The following is a 22,711-nucleotide window of genomic DNA, read 5'->3' on the forward strand; positions in this document are numbered from 1 at the left end:
TACACTTTCCAGCGTATCCTTCTTTTTTGACCTAGATATTTCAGATTTTTTCCAAGCTGCTCCTATACCATTTTTGCCCTTCCTTTCAGTGAGATCTCGGACATACCGAGGACTGAATCGTCTTCGGCTGTGTCCCAAGACTACTTTACACTTGCATTACCGTGCCTGGGCTATAACCTTCCTCGACTCGGGCCTTGGTTCCCAATGAATAAATGGGCCAGGGCCACAAATTATTGGGCCCCACACATCTTATTATATATCTTTAAGTGTATCCATGCATATGCATTGAGTTACAAATTAGTATATATTAATAGGCAAAGTTTAGAGAAAATTCAATTAGTATCTAATTTTGCGTTATGTGTCTAAATTTATGTGAGAACCACACCATAATTATCCACTTTAGTTTGTGCGATGTGTCTACTTAAGTTTTTTAATTTTTGTGCCAAGCGAGTTAATAAATGCAAAATACTAAGAATCTAATATTAATGAACTACAAAAATTTATAAAAAAAAAAAGAAAAAAAAAAAGAAAACCAATCATATATACTTAATAAAAATCACCACACATTCTATCATATTAAAAATTAAAAGAAAAAAAATGATCATAAGTATTGTGAGGCCCAATAATTTGTGGCCCTGGCCCATTTATTCATTGGGGCCTAAGGCCCGAGCCGAGGAAGGTTATAGCCCAGACACGGTAATGCAAGTGTAAAGTAGTCTTGGGACACAGCCGAGGACGATTCAGTCCTCGGCATGTCCGAGATCTCACTGAAAGGAAGGGCAAAAATGGTATAGGAGCAGCTTGGAAAAAATCTGAAATATCTAGGTCAAAAAAGAAGGATACGCTGGAAAGTGTAACGACCAGGGAAAACTGCCCTTACTGCCATTCAATACTCTGCACCTGACAGAGCCATACTCTCCAACTTTTACAACCACCCCCAACCACTCCGGATATGGGCTGATGGGACAAGTATCAGTATTGAAAAAGTTGATCCTACACGTGGACGAAGGATAAGGAACACATGCTAGTATAAAAGGAGAAGGAAGCCATCAAGAGCGGGGGCTGGGAATAATGGCCAAAAATCAGAGCCTCCCAGCCTGCCTCCTGGAGAAAAACTCCAGGGGCGCACACACTTTAATTATGTATGAACACCATGGAAAACCCACCGTGAAAAACCCATTGTCTTGTGATCAAGGCCTAGCCTTTCAAATCATGCTTTACAAATGATATTGTTTGGGCCTTTTTACGTGCGAACCCAACGTTAATACGGGTCGTTACAAATCGTGTCCTCACAAGTATTATTAAATTTAGGTAAGAATTTTAATATGTGACTAAATACGTTTACTTTATTTATATTTTTATGATAGAAATTGTGTTTAATTTTAAATGTATCTATACCTATGCATTAATGTATAAGTTACATGCTATTTTTTTTATTTTTAATTTGACTAATTATTTATATTTTTATTAAAAAATTGTGTTTATTTTTAAATGCATCTATGCGTTTGCATGGGTTAAGTGTTAGTAATAATAAAAGTAGTGTTCTAAATTAAATGCCTTCTATTTAATAAAGATTTGATTAAATTATATATTTTTGCTATAGTTTGGGGTGATTTCAAATTAAACCCTAATTTCTTTAAAAAAAAATTAATTCAAACCATGAATATAAAACCCATTGCACCCTCAATGGATTATTGTTAACTAAAAATAGCTTAAATTCATAATCTATGACTAAAACCTTTGGTTAATATTTTTTAAACGTACATGTCAAATTACAAGAATGTTGTTCAAAGTTTTATTTATATATAAATTGAATAATTTTTCATTTTTATAATAAGTTGAATCTTACACATCATGCATGCACTATTTAACTGAATGTGAATATTATATGTTATATAACATAATTTTACGAAATGACTCATTATAATTACATTGAAATTATTAACATAATTTATTTTAAGTGAAATTATATTATGAAAGTTTTTATAAAAATTAGGATACTGCTTTGACTAAAACTCAATTATTTCAACAAAAAAAAAAAATTAAAGGATACTATTATTTATTTTAAAATATTTTTTTAATTTAATACAAATTATGATCTTAATATACGTTTTTAAATACAACTTGAAGAAATTTTTTTCTATTTTTATTATCTATTTCATTCTTTAACTTCAATCATATTGTAGAAATGTTTTCTTAGTTTACCAATGATTTTTAATTAACATCGGAAGAGTATAATACTAATATACCTTACAAGTTGTGGTGTTTTCACCCAGATGCACTCATAGTTTTTATATATATATCTTTTTCCCTCTTTTCTTCAACAATATGTTTTTATTATGTGCATGCATAATATAAATAAGTTAATTAAGACAATGTGCTACAGGAAAGACTCTTACTTAAAAATCATAAGTTTAAAATACAACTTCAATAAACATCCTATTACCGATCATTTCAATATATTATTAAAAATATTTATTATTTTTATATTAAATTAAAAAGCTTCATAAGTCTAAAATATTACTTCAATTATTTTTTTTTTCTTTATTTATCTTGAATGAGGCAAATGAGAACCAAATCCTATATGAGTCCCAGATTATTAAGGCAAAGGGAGTTGTGCTTTATATGGAGGCCTTGGACTTTAATTAAAAAAAGGTCTTTTAGAACTTTTAGGGATGAGGCTATATAACACTCTCAAAGAGAGCAATATTTTACTAATGATGAGTTGAGGCATAACAAATGACCTTTTAAAAGTGAGGTGAGAGAGAACCAAAACTTGACTACGTGGTCACATTTCCAAGGCAAAGAGAGTTATTATGCCTTATATGAAGGCCTTATAGGTTGTTTGTCTTTTATAATGTATTAGTTAATTAAATTATTAATTACTATTTATTTTTACTTCTCCCAATTAATTATTGATTAATTAAATTATTATTTATTAGTTGCACTAACACACATCCCATAGGCTGATAATCTTTTTTGAGAAACAATAATGCAGATAACCTAATTTGACTCAAGCTATATCTATATGAGTACCAGAAGAGAAAGTGACATGATGGGAAATTACTTGATAAAAGGAAATTATAAATTCCTAAATTGTCCAGGCCCAATCCAATTTTTCCTTGATTTTTTCCCTTTCCACCATTTTTTAATTCTCTCATCTTTTTTTTTTTTTTTTACTATTGTCTAGAATGGTTCTCATCCACACATTTAAACTTCTCTTACTTTTCCAATGCCTTGACTTATACCTTCTCAGTTCCTAGCTAATCATCTATCATCTACACGCTCGGACTCTTCAGAGGTTCTCTCTTTTTCCTATCTTTTTTTTTTCTCTTGCAAGTCTCTTCCTCTCCGCCCTTCTCAGTCTCTTCATTCTCTTCCTAACAAATCTCTTCCTCTCTTACAAACAACAAAAATGCAAGATTTTTTTCAATTTTTTGTCATAAAAATCTTGCAGAAACATTGCGTCTTCATCCGATGTTGGGCTTGCTGTCTGTTGTTTTTTTTTTTTTTTTTTTTTTTTGAGAATCCATGGGCGTGCCACTTTACAGATTTTAGTTCAATTTTTTTTGGGTTTTTTTTTTGCTTGAAAGTAGAACAAATAAATTTTTTTTTTTTTTTTTTTAATTTGAGGGTGTTCCTAATTTTGATTGAGGTTGTTCTTAATTTTTTTTAAGGGTAAAAAAATAAAAAAAATTAATTATTATATACAATTTTTTTATTTATTTTAGTTCAGGGTGTTCCTGGGAACACCCTGGGTTGAGCGTGGCATCGCCACTGCTGATGAGACTATTGGTTTCTTGGTGATGTATTAGAGATTATGAGTGTTAGATTTTTCAATTTGCTGCTATGGTTCTCTTGTTATACTACTGTCCTTGACATTTCTAGCAGCTGTTTGTATTTGTTTTTCTTTGGTCTGGGGACACACGGCCATACTTGTACTTGATTATAGTTTATTTACATCAATAAAGTTTCTATCATTTACCTCAAAAAAAAAAAAAAAAAAAAGTGTACTTAAGTTTTAGTCATAAATAAATGTTGAATCTTCTTTGCACATCAGTCTGTAAAACTTATATAATAAAATTTGTAATATTCCAAAATGTTTATATCCCTTTCTTCCTTTACATTGTATACGGTTTTCTATCAATAAAAGTATTTCTAATCTGTTATTTCAAAAAAAAAAAAAAAAAAAAAAAAAAAAAAAAAAAAAGATAATTGTAATCGTATTCACTATATTGACCATTCAATATTACTTTCAAGATCAATCATTACGAATTTAGCAATTTACAAATTGCAGATCACCAGTTGATTAATTACCGATGGCCCTACCTTTGCTTTGCGCCTAACTAACAAAGCAACATGACCTAAACTAATTTGTGAATATTATTTTTTTCAGTGATACTAAAGATATAACAAATTTTATTTAATAAATTTTACATATACAAATGTATCATCATTTAAATATATATATATATATATATATATACAACATATATTTATCTATTATATTATTGATGTGGCATCAATCAAATAAATTAACAAGACAGTTTGTGTGTTTTTTTCTTTATGCAAAATTTGTAACAGTTTTAGCATTTTCCTTAATTTTTAATGGTCTATATTGTTATTGTGTAGACTTATTTTTATGTTAATAGCATAATTTGTATGTAAAAAGGAAGAAAGAAAAGGGCCTTTTAATTATTTCAACCAAGTTTTTTTTTTGGATGAAATTCAACCAAGTTGAAGTAATTAAGTATACAGTAATAAGTCCCAAAATATAGAGTTTAAAACAAAATGTAATGTAAAACAATAAGAAGAGTCTCCTATGGACTTACTCACCTTTTTTTGGTAATTTATTGACCTTGTAGATTGTTAGTTGTGGAAAATAGAAATGATGTTAATGATAAATTTTTGTAAGTGTCTATTATTTACAAATTGTATGTGTAAGTAATTATCTACTACTTACAACTTGTTATCTCAGTATATTATATCAAAAATTATGAAAAAAGAAGTCACGAGTATTTAATTATATATGACTTAGAATCTGAACTTCAAAATTTCTGTCATGCAAGAAAATATCTAATGCTGATAAGGCGTTGACAGTTCCGATCTAAACACTTGCAGGGTAAAATCTTTAAAAGATTGATTGCAGCGGGAAGCTTGGAAAGAGTGGTTTACATGCAAACTGCGAAAGAGCAGACTCTTGAGGCAGATATTGCAGACTGCAGAGGAAATGCCCAAAGTCAATTTATTGTAGCCACACTCGTTGCAACTGTCACCATCGCAGCAGCCTTTCAACTGCCTGGTGGTTATAACGACAATGGCTTGGCAATTTTAAGGAACAACTCAAACTTCAGAAGCTTTATGGTATTTGATTCTCTGGCTTTTGGTCTCTCCAAGGGATAACTACTGCCTCTATTTTGATTCTTAGCCCCATATATCCCAAAATCGATGAATGTCAATTTCCCAAGACTACTTCTCTTTGTAACTGAATCTATCACTCTGTTCATGTTTCTTGCTGTTTATCTCCTATGGAATTCTTACCGCAGGACTCGTAGCACCTAAACTATTCCCCAGTCTTCTTCTCTCTCACCACCAAATGATTCCTTTCTAACAACTCTTTTGCAACCAATGTGATCCCTTTCCCGCAACAACAGAGTGCTACTTTTTGTATCTCTGCCACTGGGTGGAACCTATATAGTGGAATGCGATTTGGTCTATCAATCCGCCTTTATTGTTGTCGATCGGTCTGTTCTTGTAAATAAAAAATAAACGACATTTTGGAATCTATGTAATTGATCGTTCTTGGTTTGTGAACTAGTGATCATTTCTTACATTTTGCTCTTTATGTGTATTGCTCGGTTTCTAATTCTTTATCTGTTCCATACATCATTCACTTTTCTTGAAGTTACATCCGGATAAATTATTAATTTTTCCCCAAGGTTTTATAGTTTGATCATCGATCAAAATGACATCCGCATAAATTGTTGGGAGGAGTATTGGATCAGATTGTAATGATAAACTTCAAACAAGAGCAACCCAAGATCATGCTAGCAAAAAACAAGATCAAATTTATCTAGATAAAATGATTGATAAATCTTGTCTCTAGATTATTTTCATCTAACTAAAAAAATAGGATGATACATATGTAAAAAAATACATATAACACAAGATTAAGATATGATCAGGCCAAGCAAAGCTGCAATGTTGGACTTCAAATCATGTCAGCCTAAAACGACATATAACACAAGATTAAGGACTCAAACCACATGTAGCTCATACTCTCAACATTAATAATATTCAGCTTAGAGTGAAATTCAAGTGTAATTAATCTATTGGGTCTTAGAAAAGCTGTTAGTCTGTTAGACTTGGAGCCACTCTTTGTAGATCTCTGTTCCGTGTATATAAGCAGAGTTTACGGTCAAGGAAAAGCATTTTCGGTTTAACTGAATTTTCTGACCATCCCAAACAGCAAGCACGTAAAATGTTTTTCAAATTTCCTTTACAGCTGAAACAAACACAACTTTATAGCCGTAATCAAATGTGCAATCATATAAAAATCAATAACAGAATCTTTGAAATATTTTCTCTCTAGAAATCCTTTAGTTTTGCATTTCTCTTAAATATAACAATCTAAATGTAATCTTTATTGTATTCTTCAACTATAAATATACTACAATCCACCTGTCAAAATCTCGAGAGTGTGAACAAAACTCTTTCGTTTTTTGGTTGCCAAGTGCAATTGAGATTCTTTGCAACATGTTTTATTAAATCTCAGTTCATCATAAATACATATAAATTTAAACATTTGACAACGATGGCTATTCATCTATTTCTGTAGAGAGAAACCGGTATTTGGGTAGGGTTTTAACTTTTGGGATTGATGTATCTGTTCATACAGATGTGAGTATACCAAGGGGTGCAAGTTTTCCTTAAATACTGAGAGCCTCATTTTCATGAGATAAAATTAATTCTCACTGCAAAAACAAGGTTATAGCTTGTGATCATAAATAGTCCCCAAAATTAAACTATCTCCTGATTTATATCAAGATAAATTATCAATTGTAAGTAATAAAAAAAATTTAAAAAAAAAAAAAAAAACTTAAATGAACTTAATCATAGTGGACAATCCTAAGACTCCTGACCTTGATACCTTTGAATAACTTTTAGGCTTGACAAACACTTCAACAATCAAAAGAAGAATAACAAGAATCGTTGTCTTTTTCCCTTTTTAAGTCACTTCAGCAGAACACTAGTAAGAACTTCTTTAATTTATATTTCCTTTATTATATTCCTTACTTGAATTCTTGAAAGAATGTGTTCTTAACGTGTACTTCTTTCTTACTAAACTATTGTCTATAAATTTGAATGGTTTCCCTTAGAAAATTTACGGGAAGCTTGTGGAACGAAATTACATCTATTCAAGTAAGTGCTCTCGCGTTCTTTTATTTAGTTTATTTTTATTTTTTTTCTTTAAACTTATTTTTTTCATAGAAGTTTCAAATGATGGTTAACACAAAATCTGGTTAGAAAAATGTAACAGAATGTTCATACTTCAGAGTGGACCTATCAACATTTAATGAGCCTTCCTAACCCCATCTAATGTTTGATACCAAGATGCCCACCAAGCAATAGGTTGCCCCCTTTAATTGCCGGCTGGTTTGTGTTGTAACTTGTAATGTCTGGATACTCTAGAATAGCGATTAACAATTTGTGAACATGTCACATAAAATCCTTACAGAATTCATATAATTTTGACCAACATATAAACAAATAATATGTGATATTATAAGATTTATTAATTTGCTGATTGCCGTATATTTATAAACTATAAGGTTGACTTTGGGGAACAAGGCTAGCTTAAGATTCAAGAAGAAACTCGATGGATGTTGGACTGTTCAATGCAGCAATTTCTGGGAATGATAGTTTCCTTGAAGAAATTAGGGGTGACGATTTAAATCTCAAGCAGGTGACAAGGAGGGGGAACTCTGTCCTTCATGTGGCTGCAAAATCTGGAAAGGTGCAGATCATTAAAAAAGTTCTTGATTCGCAGCCATCACTTTTGTGTATGGAAAATTGCAAAGGCAATACTGCACTACATATTGCAGCAAGCTTAGGACACTTCGACATGACAAAACGTCTAATAAGTTGTGCAAAAGACCAAGAAGCTGCAGTGAAAAACTTACTACAAAGAAAGAGAAATCTGGAGAAGAATACAGCACTGCATGAGGCTATAAGAAATGATCATTATGACATTGTGGAGTTCCTAATTAGGGAAGACCCAGAGTTAGCTTCTTTGACAAATAAAGCTTCGGAATCCCCTCTCTTTTTAGCAGTGGATCGAGGATTTTACAAAATTGCTCTCCAAATTATAGAAACCATTCCAGAATGCTCCTACATGGGAAGGAACGGCATGAGTGCTTTACATGCAGCTGTCATTCGTGCACAAAATAGTAAGTACAAGAAATTATTCATTTACATGGGAAGAGTCATCTCTCCTCTCACAATAAGTGTGAGCCCTTGTGGGTGACTCATGGTGGGACCCACACCTCCTGTGAGAGGAAGGAGGACTTCTCTAATAAATTCCTTCAATTATATTTTGATTTTGATTTTTTTTCCCTTTTTGGTTGCTGAGTTATACTTTATTGAGCCAAAGAAGTATAATAATTATTTTTTCTACAACTGACAACAAACAAGTAGAAATTGATGTCCAGCCTGACTAGAGAAAAGTCTAAACTCTCAAGGCAACAAACAAGTAGAAGTATAATAACTTTTATATTTGCCTAATTTTCAACTTCCTGGTTTTGGAAATCAAGTACGGTTGTCTTTTGAACCCGTCAACCAGAAATGTCGTAATATGGGTTTTTTTTTTTTTCAGTACTAAAAAACTTATGAAGTTCGTCCATTTCATGTAAATACTTTTACACAAAATTAAGAGAAACAAATTTATATATCAACATAGGAAGTAGCAACTAGGACGAGAAGGAAGAAAGAAAAAAAAGGAACATGAAATAAAAAGCCAAATCTTTTGATTAAAAAAAAAAAAAACTGTTCTTTTATAAATAGTGTGAGAAAATGTTTAATATATCTCTCTCCTATAAATCCTTAGTGTTAATTAATTACATTGTTAATTTCCTTTTGACAGGATTCGCAACTATTGTTTTAACCCTTGAAGACAATATGCTTATACCCGTTTGCAAAGATGCTCTTTTATGGCTGATTAAACAAATCTGTTGGATAATTTTTGAATCCCGCAAATTATGCAAACTCGATGTCACTGGAACAGGTAATTATCTCAATAGATTATAATATTTCGAGACATATATATTATGACAATAATATTTTCATAATATATCTTAAATGACAGGTTTTTTTTATTTTTTATTTTTTATTTTTCATAAAATGTTATAGGTTGTTATTGATGAGGTATGTTAAGTTATGGTTTTTCACATAACATTATGTTGGCTTTATTCCATGACAAAAAGTAGTATTGTAATTGCATTAATTTATTTCCTTGTATTTTGTGAAATTTATTTGTAATGAGTTTAGTATTAAGTTGGTGAAGATTGCTCAAGAAGTTGACATCGCGACTTGGCTCGCGAGTAGTGCAACCTATGAAAGTCATTTGAGAAGCACATGTTGGAAGTTGTAGAGTCAAGTGCTAAGCTGTATTTCGCGAGTTACTTCGTGACTCAGGCCAAGTTGCTAGTGACTCACAAAACTCTTTGCCTAGATGATTTTAAGTGTAACTCTTATATCCTTCACCCATACTATATATACACTCATTACCCATAAAATTGTAGGGAGGCTATTCAGAAGAAAGCCCTAAAGAGGTTTCTACAACACACCCATCATTTTAGAGAGACAGCTACTCATCCTTAAATGAGAATTTCTTTATAGTCTCTTCACCTCCCCTCTCCCATTATCATACCTTGAGAGGAGATTTGTACCTAAACACAACTCACACTTATTTAGATTGTAGAGAGTATTTTGGATTTTGGGAAGCATTGGGTATTTGCCAAAAGAAGCCAGTGAGGCTTGGCGATGCAATCAGGCGGTATTGCGGGATCCAAATAACTAGTGAAGACAAGATTCCAAGAAGCCCATTGGTAACTGAGTTTGGAAGGCTCAAGTGCTTTTGGTAGATTAGGGTTGGAGGGTTCTTTTGGTATCCTTGTACTCCAACTTATTCACTAGTGGATCATTTTGACTTGGAGGGTCGCAAATAGGTTTTTCGTCGAATTATTTAATTTCCTCTTCGATAACACATCTCGGTGTTATCTTGTGCTTGCATCTCTCTTCCTTTACTCTTTGAGCTTTATATTTGTTGTTGCTTGCTTGTGGTTATGGCTTAGAGAGTAGTTCCGATTATTATGTATCATTTACTTTTGTTTCGCACTTGGATAAGTTAGAATAAAAGCAATTAAGCCATGTATTTAAAATCGGGGGTCTAAACAAGCTATAATGTTTCACACTATTTGAGCTTTCAAGCTAAAAAAGTAATTTTAGTGGTAGGTTTAAATCACAACTAATAACAACTAACCACTTATAATTTGTTCTGAAAATGTTGTGGATGAAGCACCTCTCATACTATTTCAATAGAACAAGGACACAACAAAAATTTCTCAACATTCTAAAATTAGTCTATCATCTCATATGTTAGGTATTAAATATTTAGGAATAAATGTTTAGGTTCTAATTATATGTAAGTTGGTAAACCGAGAACAAAAACATGTCTAGGTTAAGTGTTAGAAATTGCTTATGGTGATTAAATTCAAGATTCAAAAACAGTCAAGTTGCAAAAAGAAGAATTCAGGTTCTACAAGGCTCGATTGATCAAAAGAAAGGCTCAATTGATCAAAGATCATTTTCTATAGATTTTAAATCAATCCTAAATATCATGAAAATGTTTAGGGTTTCAGTCCAACACTACTTAGTATAAAAGGGAAACCCTAAATACATTTCAGATGTTCTTAGAAGTCTTGTGAGTTGCTCCTATGAGATTTGTGAGGTTTCGGTAGCCTTCTAACTTAACAAGCATCTACCAAAAAGAAGATCTACATTCAATAACTGGTGGATTAAGTTGCTGCATACAAGATCATACATAGCTGATGATTTAAAGTTTTGAGAGGGATCTCAGAGTCACAAACGTGGGTGTTTGTGTGCGATAAATTTAGATAGAAGAATCCATGGATTCGGAGTTGCACGTGGTCATGTGAGTAAGTACTATAAGAGGTAGCTTTAGATTTACGGTTTAAATCTATTGTAAAACTTCCATTCTATAATAGTGAATTTGTTGCCTTGAGGATATATTATGTTAAATCCTCCCTAGGTATTTTTACCTTGAAACTGATGGTTACATTGATTTTCCTAGGTCATCATATTGCTTGCCTTCTTTACTTTTCTACACTAAGTAATATGGTTGTATGTGTTTAACCTAGATCTGAACAATAAACCTAAGTATCAACTTGGTTAACTAAGTCGGTTAAACAATCTGAGTATATAAGGGTCTAAACAAAACAAACATCATACATGGATCCACAACAATATGGAATTATTTTTTTTTTTTTTTTTAATAACCTATATGTGTGATGACAAGCTAGTGTTATGAAATTGTTGTCAAGTTTTGTTGGGTCTATAGAAGAACTTATACTTTATTCATCGCTGCAGTCATTTATAGGTCAGAATAAGTTTTCTTGGGCCCAATTATATTTTATTAATTACTCACTATTATTATTATTGTTGTTGTTGTTATTATTATTATTATTCAATGTGACACTTTATTCACATTTGTATACCCAACACATTTTTATTAGTGATGAATTGTGCATGCTAATTAGGTGAATTAACTAAACATTCACAAAATTATATTAACACATAGTTATCCTAAGTCCTCACAAATTTCTGAAAAGTAGGGTAAACAAAAAATACGTTTTTCTTCCTTGTCATAAAATGGTATTTGATTAAAGATATTTTTAAATATATCAAATCTTTTTGTTAATAATGGCTCTAAGTTTTTTTGAAATTTAATGTTTTTAAATCTGTGTAATACACATTGGGTTATAAATTTCTTAGTTTATATCTTGATTTGGTTTATAATTAATAGTAAGAATACTGTATATATATATATATATATATATATATAGAGAGAGAGAGAGAGAGAGAGAGAGAGAGAGAGAGAGAGAGGGACCCTTATTAATGACTAGATTTTTCATTCAGCTCCAAAGTCAAATTTGTGGCTCCCCCACTAATTGTAAGCTCATTCATCATAACCCATCTTGAGTTGAGGGGGACTATTAGAATATAGGTCATTGTCAGGGCCTATAACCATTATTAGCTTTCTTGGTCCGTGGTCCTACTTTATTTGCACAACAATTCTATAACTTATATTGTGTATAAGATCACAATTTTTGCTATAATTTACTTATGTGATAAGTTGTGAGTGGTGAAGTAAAAATGGTAGATTCACAACTCTACTATTCATAACTTACCATGTGAACAAATTGTGATAAAAGTTGTGATAAAAATTATAATTCTAGCATTACTATCCTTGGATAATTAACACACAATAATATATAATAAGCAAAAGTAAAATTTTCTTCCCTAGAGTTTAGAATCTTTACTGTTTTATTTTTTAAACTATTAATAATGTTATATGTCATTCCATCTAATTTCTTTAACTTTCTATCCTATACATGTAATAGAATGTTAAAGTGACAACATTAGCTAATTTCACATGGACCACTAGATAAAAAAATAAAAAATAAAAAAACAATAAAAAAAAACATAGTTTATCAAACAATTTATTATACTTTTAAAAGCCAGACAAGTGGCATAATTTGATTGGTAACGCACATTAGCAAGAATTTTTTTTTTTTAATAATAAATAAAAGTAGTGTCTTGAGGCTTTTTTTTTTTTAGAAAATGAAACCTGGAATTCCATTAAAACTGAAATTGGCATACAACAAAGCACAGAGAAAAGGAAAAAAACAAGCCATCAAATACAGAATTAACACTTAGCCCTATCTAGCAGCAAAACCTGCTAAATCATTGGCAAGTCCATTCCTTTCCACTGCTGAGAAGTTCCAGTTGTCTTAGCTATCTGTGCAAGTTTGTGTGTTGCTCTATTGTAGTCCCTTTTCAGGTGTCTAACTTTCCAGCTCCTAAAAGGCTAAAGTAGCTCCAAGGATCCTTGAATAACCATCCCAATATCTCCATTGCAACTGTTCGCATTAATGGCATCAACCACCCCAATTGAGTCAGACTGAACAATGATCTGATGAAGCTTCATCTCCTTGGCCAATTGAATTCCTTCAACCACTGCAAAGGCTTCCGAGACTGCTGCATCATAATTCCCATTCAACACCTTGCAAGCCGTTGCTACAAGCATTCCCCCACTATCTCGAATAACCACGCCCACGCTAGACCTACCCCCAGCCCTTGCCGTAGCACCATCTACATTTATCTTGTAGGTTTCTGGTGGAGGCGCCACCCACCCAACATCTAGGGCTTGTTGTTTAACATGACTATGCACTATAGCATTTTTATAATCCTCTTGGGTGCACAATGCAAGGTTCTATATATGAGAGGAGGGACTTCCCTTAGAATCATGAACCACTTGATTTCTATTAAATCATATAGACCACACAGTGGCAAAGAGAATTTCAAGGTCAAGCAGAGTACCAACATCCAAAATTTTCAAAGCTAAGTCCACAAGGTAAATGTTCTCTGCCAACAGGTTTACTGGGAAATCTTACCAATTCCACCATACCTCACACAGCTTGTCACAATAAATTAATGCATGACTAGTGCTTTCAACTACTTTCTCATAGAGTGGACATTTGGCCTCAACATTTAGACCTCGCTTTGCCAGGTTTAGTCTAGTAGGTAGCCCATCCATGCAAGCCTTCCAAGCAAAAATTCTGACCTTGGTAGGAAGCTAGAGTTGCCACACTTTCTTCCATAAGCAAGTCCTACAATCTCTGGTTGAACATTTACCCACCTCAGAGTTCTCCACAAGAGGAAGAGAAACATAATATGCACTTTTGATAGAGAAAATGCCCTGTTTGTTTTGCATCCAAATTATGCTATTTTCCGGCAAGGTATAGCTAAAAGGGATGTTTAGGATGGTTTCATCCTCAAATGGAAGGAAATGCCTCTTAACCTTGTCCACTTTCTAGTGCCTTGTTTCTTCATCAATTAGTGATGACACCATGGGGAAATCACCAATGTCTTGTTAGGGGGAGCAAACTTTATGGGTTGTGGGAGTAGGCAGCTACTTGTCATCCCAAATATGTATCATCTTACAATTTCCTACCCTCCACCTTATACCCCTATTAATGACCTCCAAGCTGTTGTAAATGCTTCTCCAAGCATAAGAAGGGTTGCATCCAAGCTTTGCACCTAGAATATCACTATAGGGGAAGTACTTGGCCTTGTAAATTCTTGCAATCAGAGAGTTTGGGTTTGTCAGGATACGCCAAGCCTACTTCGCTAACATTGCTAGATTGAATGCCTATAAGTTACGGAAACCCATTCCACCTTTTGATTTTGACTTGCACATTTTCCCTCAGCTGACCCAAGCCATTTTAGCTTTTTGATCTCTCTGACCCCACCAGAAATTTCTCTTCATTCTTTCTAGGTCCTCATATAGTCCTTTTGGGAGTTGGGAGCAACTCATAGTATATGTAAGGATTGCCTGTGTGACTGCTTTAATTAGAATTTTCTTCCCCCCCACTGAGAGCATTCTTTCTTTCCAATTGGAGAGTTTTTTTTTTTTTTTTTTCCTGCAAATACTTGATTCTTCGACTTGCCTATTACTGATGGGAGACCAAGATATTTTCCTTGCCTTAATTCTTGCATTGGCCCTAGAATTTCTAGGACCTCACTTCTTGTTTCCATGGGCGTATTATGGCTAAAAGTCACTGAGGACTTATCCATATTGATCTTTTGCCCCGAGGCTACCTTAAAAAGCTCTAGGATTTCCACAAACTTGCTGACCTCCTCCCTATCAACCTTATTATAAGGGTAGAGAAGGCTTCCATACATAGAAGAAATAGATAGGATGACAATGGATCTCCTTGTCGAAGTCCCCTAGTCAGAGAGATTCTACCATGAGCTTCCCCATTAATCAGCACAGAGTATGTGACTATTGTTATACATTTTAGCACCCATCCAACCCATTTCTCATGAAAACCCAACCTCTTCATCACTTTCTCAATGAATTCCCATTCTACCCTATTGTAGGACTTGCTCATGTCAAGCTTGACTGCCATGTAGCCATCCTTTCCAATCTTCTTGTGATCTAAATAGTGCATTCGCTCAAAAGCAATAAGCACGTTATCTGTGATCAACCTTTCAGATAGAAAGGCGCTTTGATTCTCAGATATTATTTGAGGCAACACTGTCTTGAGGCGGTTTACAAGCACTTTTGAGACCAATTTGTATGCTACATTACTGAGACTGATGGGGCAGAAATCCTTCATCCTGTTGAGCATTTTAACTTTTGGCACCAAGGTAATATAAGTATTATTAATATCAGATAAAGAGGCATTTGAATTTTGCACATTTAATACCATATTAGTAACATCAGACCCAACAATATCCCAATATTTCTGGTAAAAGATAGCTGACATACCATCTAGTCCAGGCACTTTGGTTGGGTGCATTTACCCTAGAGCTGTTCTGACCTCCTCCATGGTGAAATCTTTGGTTAGTTCATCATTCATCTCCTCAGACACCTTGACCTGAATTAGGTTTGTCACCTCTTCCAATCAAGACTGGTGTGTGGAGGTATAGATATCTTCAAAATTGACAATGATTGTTCTAACTATACTCTCATTACTATCACACTAAACTCCTTCATCATTCCACAGACCAACAATTGCATTCTTCCTTCTTCACTCTGAGGCACAATGATGAAAATATTTCATGTTACGATCTCCCTCCCCCAACCATTGCTCTTTTGATCTCTACTGCCACCACAACTGCTCATCATCCAACAAGAGATTAATCTCTATTCTTAGCTTATTAATTTCAGCCCCATTTTGTAGTGCTATGTCATTCTTTAAAAGCTCACCTAGCCAAGCTTTCTTCTCTTGTATCTTTTTTGGAATTTGCCTGAACACAAATTTACCCCACATAGCTAGGTTGTTCGCACACTTTTTAAGTCCCGCACTAAAGCCACTCGAATCATGGAGGTTTGTGTTAGCATTCCATACCTCCTCAACGAGCTCCCTACAGTCAGCCCGTCTTGTCCATATGGCCTCAAATAAGAATCTGTGCTTTCCACGCTTTTGAAAGGCATTAGAATCAGCAAGTAAAAGGGGGCAACGGTCAGATGTGGTATCCTCTAAGTGCTGAACTCTTACATTTGGGAAATGCTCCATCCATCTTGGAGTTGCAAGTGCCCTGTCCAACCACAAATAAACTCTATTGTTTCCCTCCTATTGATTGCACCAAGTAAAATCAAAACCCGAGTATCCCATATCTTTAAGACCACACTTATTAATAATATTTCAGAATGCTTCTATCTGTTGTTAGGATCTCGGTGCTCCCCCTAACTTTTCTTCTACTGAAAGAATCTCATTAAAATTTCCAAAACATAACCAAGGCAAATGAAATTGACGATTAAGAGTATTAAGATACCTCAATGATTCTCTGATGTGTCTTCGGATGCCCATAAAAGTCGGTCAGCCTCCATTTGAAACCAGATCCTTCTTCCATTACCACTGCATCAATGTGGTGCCTTGAGTAACTTTTAATCTCCAAATTGACTTCTTTCCTCCAAAAAATTGCCAAACTCCTCCTTTTCCTTGTCTTTGAACATAAAAACCATTAACAAAACCCAGTTTCAATTTTACCTTTTTCATTCTAACAATCTTCTTTTTTATTTCCATCAAGAAGATCACTTCAGGATCCCATTGCCGCATAAGGTTGTGCAGCGATCCAACTGACTGGGGGTCCCAAGCCCCCGATAGTTCCAACTTAAAGCTATCATGGCTCTCGGCGGTGCTGCTCAACGGTAACCACCGTTTCCTTAGTGCATTTCCCCTGCTTCCTCTTCAGTTTTCTATTTTCCTCTGCTTCTAAGTTCTTTAACTCTCCCACCCTCTTAATTCCAGTTCTTTTTTCCTAGCCCATCACAACTTCATCTCTAACTACTTCCGATGGTCTTGGGCCCCATATCTTTATTCTTATGGCCCATATCTAAATATCCTTCATCTTCATATGCTGAGAAGTCCATAATGGGCTTAATTGGGCTTGTGACCTCTATTTCCTCCAACGTGTGCTCTCTTTGTAGGCCTACCACCGAATGTCCATGCCTTGACGCCTCAACCTCACTTCTATTAATTTCAAAATTTAGAACTTTCTTTGTGGCACGTGTGAGCTCAGCCTTTTCTACATTTGGTGGACTTATCGTCGAGCTATCCCATCCACTAAGGTGACTAGCCGCCTGACTTCCTGACTATCCATCATTACCTATGTCACCTCTTCTTACTAGCTTCTCTGCTACCTTGTCAACATCATCGCTTCTACTTCCTCCTCCACTACCAGCCATGGCTTCCTTCGCCACTGTTGGTTGTGCCACCATCCATCCACCATCATTGCTTAACGGTTGGTGCACTTCCTTCCTTGGTTTCATCCTTTCCTGCCCTCCCTTATAACTTTCATTGGCCCTTATCCAGTCGCCATACTAGTATTCCGTCGCTTGCGCCGTTTCTGTGGCCACGCAATGCCTGTCATCATGGCCCAACCTTCCAAAAAAGTAACACACCATTGGGAGCCTTTCATATTTGAAAGTAACCCACAATTTCTCTCCTTCTCCATTCATCAAGTAACCCCCTTTACGTAGTGGCTTGTTCAATGGTAGTTCAGCCTTGACCCTCATATACGTCACTTGATATGATTGCCAAGATCTCTTATCCGCTTCAAGAAACTTGCCTATCCTATTCCCAATATCTCTACTCGTGTCTTCTGTCATAAGCTCAAATGGGACTCCCTATACTTGAACCTAGAACGGTGAGTGAGAGAAGACAATATTCGCGGCTATTAAGCCTTTTCTCCATTAGCATAACAAGAGGAGATTGTTATAAAAAATCTACGGGCCATTCTTCTCCACCCATTCCATTTGGTATTTAGAGCTGAACTTGAATTGGAGGATATCATTCCCAATGTCCACTATCCTTCGATCTGATCCCATCTTCCACACTGACCATAGAGTGCTCTTTAACGCATGTTAGTTTTGCTGACAATCAGATAGAAGTTTTCCAAACAAACTGAGATGACACTCTTCCAATAAACCAGCTCTACTGGGAGCTGATATTTGAATACCCTCTTCCTCTTCTTTGGTAAGCTACAGATTCTACAGCCTATCTAATATGGCTTGTTCCAGTTACTAGTGATTACAACTTGACCATATGCAGACAAAACAAACTCCTATACATTCAAAGCAAAAGCCCACAATTGTACAGACTATGGGAGAAAGACGCTCCCACATGAGAGAGACAACAACTCCCATACAAGAGAGAGAGAGAGAGAGAGAAACTCCTACAAGGGAGAGTTCAGACAGGTTTTTCTTGAGGCTATTTTGAGTGTAAGAAGCTTAAAACTTTTATTTAGAGCATTCACAATAAGAGAGTTAAAAAATTTAGGCCATGTTTGGTAGACTATCTAAACAACATATTTTCAGTTTTTAAATAATATTACACACTTTTTCACACACTTTTTCACCCACACATATTTCATAAAACTACAAACAGCATTGCTCAAACTCCTCTACCAAACGGGCCCTTAGTTTTTACCAACTCAAAAACCTCCTCTATCTATTTTAACAACACACTTTACAATAAATCCAACATCAAAACTTCTACTTTAACATCCATCACATTAAAATACTATAAACAAACTAATAAAATAAATATAGTAAATCATATCTCACAACCATCATCAACCTCAACAACACACTGCCACCATCAACTGCAAGCTACAAACCCAACAGCAATAACCACATCCACCACCTCCACCATCGCTCCACCGGCCACAGCCACAAACCACAATAGCAGAGAAAAAGGAAAAAAAAAATCTAGCCAACCAATGAATCTGACCACCACAAATCCACAATGGCCAAACCTATAAATCTGACCACCACAACCAACCAAAACCCACCAAGGCACAACCAACAAAAACCCATATCACAACCAACAAAAACCCACTATAGCACAACCACACTGATGCCCACAAATCCGATCTCACAACCACGAAACCACCGGAGCACAATCCTATTGGTGTGGTGGGATTGCTGGAAGCATGCGTCGGGATTAGGTTCTTGATTAAATCCGATCGACCTACCCACAAATTGGGATGGAAGCAAGGATCAATGTGGGGGGATTGGTGGAGAGGGTAGAGAAAGATGAAGAGAGAAATTGAAGAGGGAAAGGGCAGAGAGTGGTGGATGTTTGCATGTGAGTGAGAGTGAGACAGGGATAAAGTGCAAATGAGTGGGAATAAAAAATAATATTTTGTTATACCATCTAACTAGAGTGGGCTGCTAAAGATAGCAGCCCACTGTAGCAATTAGTCAAAAAAAAGTTTAACTTTACCTTCTTTATTGTAGTGTGTACTTTTGATGTTTTGGTTGCTATAATGACTATTTAGTCATTTTTGTAACTTTATTGTGAGTGCTCTTAGAGCATTAGCGAAATTGCTATTTTACATTCGCACACGCCCAAAAATTGAGCCAAATTCGACACTGAGTTCGCTAAAGGAATGAGACTGGAAACCCAAAGAGATTTCAAATCAAGGGGAAGTATGGAGATGATAGTACGAACAAGAGTAGAAAGTTGAAGTAATGTCTGAGCGTGGGCATGAGCTTAGAGAACTTTAATTTGAAGACAATCATGGCAGTGTACGGTGATAGTGGTGCCATGAAACATGATGGATGAGACATGGAAAAGGCTTAGCAAAACTTTGTGCTTTTTAATAAGCCTCCATTTTTGTTTTACAACTATAATCTTTCCACTTTAAGGAAAAATAAAAATAAAATTAAAAAACCTAATCCAAAAGCACTTAACTTTATAGTTGATTTTAATGTTATTTCATGTTTTGTGTATAACTTGTATATGCGTTTTCATTTTTTTTTTTTTTTTTTGTTGAATTAGTTAGTAGACTAATAGACTATTGGCATTAATTATAAGGTTATAAATTTAAGATTTATGTAATATTCAACTTTTATTTTTGAGTGTTTTTTTTTCTTTTATTTGTATTGAAAGAAATATGAAAAATTAAAAGAGGTTAGAAAACATGTTGAAGTCCTTTTAGTTTTTTATATGTGAAAAAAATACAGGCCAACCCAAGTTGATGTGACTCATTAAAGTATAGGTAAGTGTTATAAAAATAAAAAAGTTGTTTTAGATCAATAAATTTTGACTTGAGCTCGATCTGACTCAAATCCAGCTAGGATAGAGTTTCCTTTGGTCAGATCAGACAAGACCACCTAAGCCTTGTGGCACTGGGACTTAGTGGTAGAGCTCCAAATAAGGTGAAAGCATGTGATATCTTGTTGTGATCTACCCAAATCTAGCTGCTTTCTCTTCAGATCTAGTGAGATCTCACTAGATCTATGAAGAGATAGCAACTTTTGAAGTAGGAGGTGACAAAGTTGAAGAAAGAGATGGTTGCTTTGAGGAGGAGACATAGTTGGAGGAAGAGATTGCAGCTTTGATGGAGAAGGTGACAATGTAAAAGGATGGAAATAACCCTAATTAGGTCTTAAAGAATATGTTTATCTCTTTGTGAATGGAGGGAAATAATCCCAATTAGATCTTGATGCTTGTCATACCCTTTTCTTTTAAATTTGATGGTAGATGTCAAATTAAATATTAAAAAAAAATATAGTTTAATGTTATATTTCTTATCCGCTAATGCATAAGGAAATTATATATATATATATATATATATTTATGATTTCAACAAAAACCAGTATAATAATATTATTCTTTCAATTTAAAATTATAACTTTTTATTTTTAATTAATTATATTTAAAAAAAATCAAAAACATAATAATGCACACCTATAAAAGAAAGGAATGAAATTTTAACATAAAAATATATCACAAATTCACTCAAAAGTGATGATAACATTTAATGGAGAATGTAGTAAATTATAATAATACATACAACACACTCCTATCAAATCTCGAGTCTTGATGGAATGAAATGTAAAATTAAAGAACCTTAAAATATTCTGACAACACTTTCTAATTTTAGTTCACTCGTGACAACATGATTCTCCCTGTCTCTACTGTTTTCAGATTTTTTGCACAAGATGTTGGACATATTTCCAATGGCAATTGTAGAAGCCGATGACTATGGCTGGATTCCTCTTCATTATGCTGCAGATTTAGGCAATGTAAAAGTTGTAGAACTATTTTTGAAAAAAAATAGTTCCATTGCTTACATAATGGACAAAGAGGGCATGTCTGCTCTTCACATTTCAGCTAAGAAAGGACATGTGGGTGTAATGAGAACACTCATTAGAAATTGTCCAGAAACTTGTGAATTGTTGGACAACAAAGGTAGGACAGCTCTTCATGTTGCCGTGGAAACTGGAAACAAAAATGCAGTGGAAATATTGCTCAAGGAGTTAGCTTTTCAGGATCTCATAAATGAACAAGATGAAGAAGGAAACACGCCTTTGCATCTAGCTGCAATCAATGGGCGTTATACAATACTGTTGATGCTAGCAGATGACAGGAGAGTTGACAAGTGGGCTATGAACGAGGAGGGGATGAACACTGCTGACATTATTCAGTTAGATAATCGGCTTTTAAGCTGTGAAAAGGTAAGTCTCGTGAAACTTTGTATATATTGATGAAAAAATATTTTAGTCTTACCGAATTGAAGAAAAACTTCTGTGGGAAAACGCCAGTCTTTTAGAATTTTTAGAAAAAATTACGGATTCTATTCTTTTAGTTTTGATATGAAAAGTAACTAGTTTAGAGCATTAAGAACCTTTTTTTTTTTTTTTTTGGTATTTAGTTAACCATTTTTTAAGAAACTCATCTAATTCTGTATACTATACCCTGTTTCATTAAAATGTTTTTTCTTCCAAATCATTTGCTTCTTATGAGTGCCACCAATCCTTCTCCCCCATGAAGATTTACATGTAGTGGGTGCCATTGACACAACACCAGAACACAAACTAACTAGAATCACAGAATTATTTAATAGTAGCACCACACACAAATCAAAACCACCAATTAACAGTAATATAGGATGCAAAAGCGACCCACCAAATCCAAGAATATCCACAAATCTCACAAAGAAATCAAATAGTAACTGATAAACTCACTCATAATCAAGAAAAACTTAAAAAATCGGTAACAAATGAAAAAATATCCCTCAAGAATCCAAGAAAACTTAAGAGAAAAACCCACAAAATCCTCCGCCTATAATGTGGCTAGGACTGGTGTCACAGATGTGCTTCAACACACGCCAATCTGGAGAGAGAGAGAGAGAGAGAGAGAGAGAGAGAGAGAGAGAGAGAGAGAGAGAGAGAGAGAGAGAGAGAGAGAGAGAGAGAGAGAGAGAGAGAGAGAGAGAGAGTACATGCAACTAGGGATGGCAATTTATACTCGATCCACGGGTACCCAATCCGATAAAGAATAGGGTCGAGTTTGGGTTTAAAAAAACAAAAAGAAAAACCCAAATAGAG

At 34.4% G+C, this 22,711-nt stretch overlaps 2 protein-coding genes across 5 annotated transcripts in view; both read left to right on the top strand.

Annotated features, from left to right (window-relative positions):
• LOC126717487 (ankyrin repeat-containing protein NPR4-like) overlaps positions 1-22,711 on the top strand; it is a 105,991-nt gene that overhangs the window by 77,590 nt on the left and 5,690 nt on the right. The window contains exons 1-4 of one of the 2 annotated variants that reach the window (XM_050419233.1): positions 7,322-7,422; positions 7,833-8,450; positions 9,143-9,283; positions 21,309-21,838. The exons of the other annotated variant lie outside the window; for it this stretch is intronic. Coding sequence (XP_050275190.1) covers positions 7,880-8,450; positions 9,143-9,283; positions 21,309-21,838 — 1,242 coding nt within the window. The 5' untranslated portion in view covers positions 7,322-7,422; positions 7,833-7,879. Of the gene's footprint in view, positions 1-7,321; positions 7,423-7,832; positions 8,451-9,142; positions 9,284-21,308; positions 21,839-22,711 lie in introns of those variants that run through there. 2 annotated transcript variants of the gene reach the window in all.
• Positions 1-22,711, top strand: part of LOC126717486 (ankyrin repeat-containing protein At5g02620-like) — an 87,516-nt gene that overhangs the window by 47,347 nt on the left and 17,458 nt on the right. The gene's annotated exons all lie outside the window — the stretch shown is intronic.

Source organism: Quercus robur, chromosome 3 (assembly GCF_932294415.1).
Source record: "Quercus robur chromosome 3, dhQueRobu3.1, whole genome shotgun sequence".
Lineage (NCBI taxonomy): Eukaryota > Viridiplantae > Streptophyta > Magnoliopsida > Fagales > Fagaceae > Quercus > Quercus robur.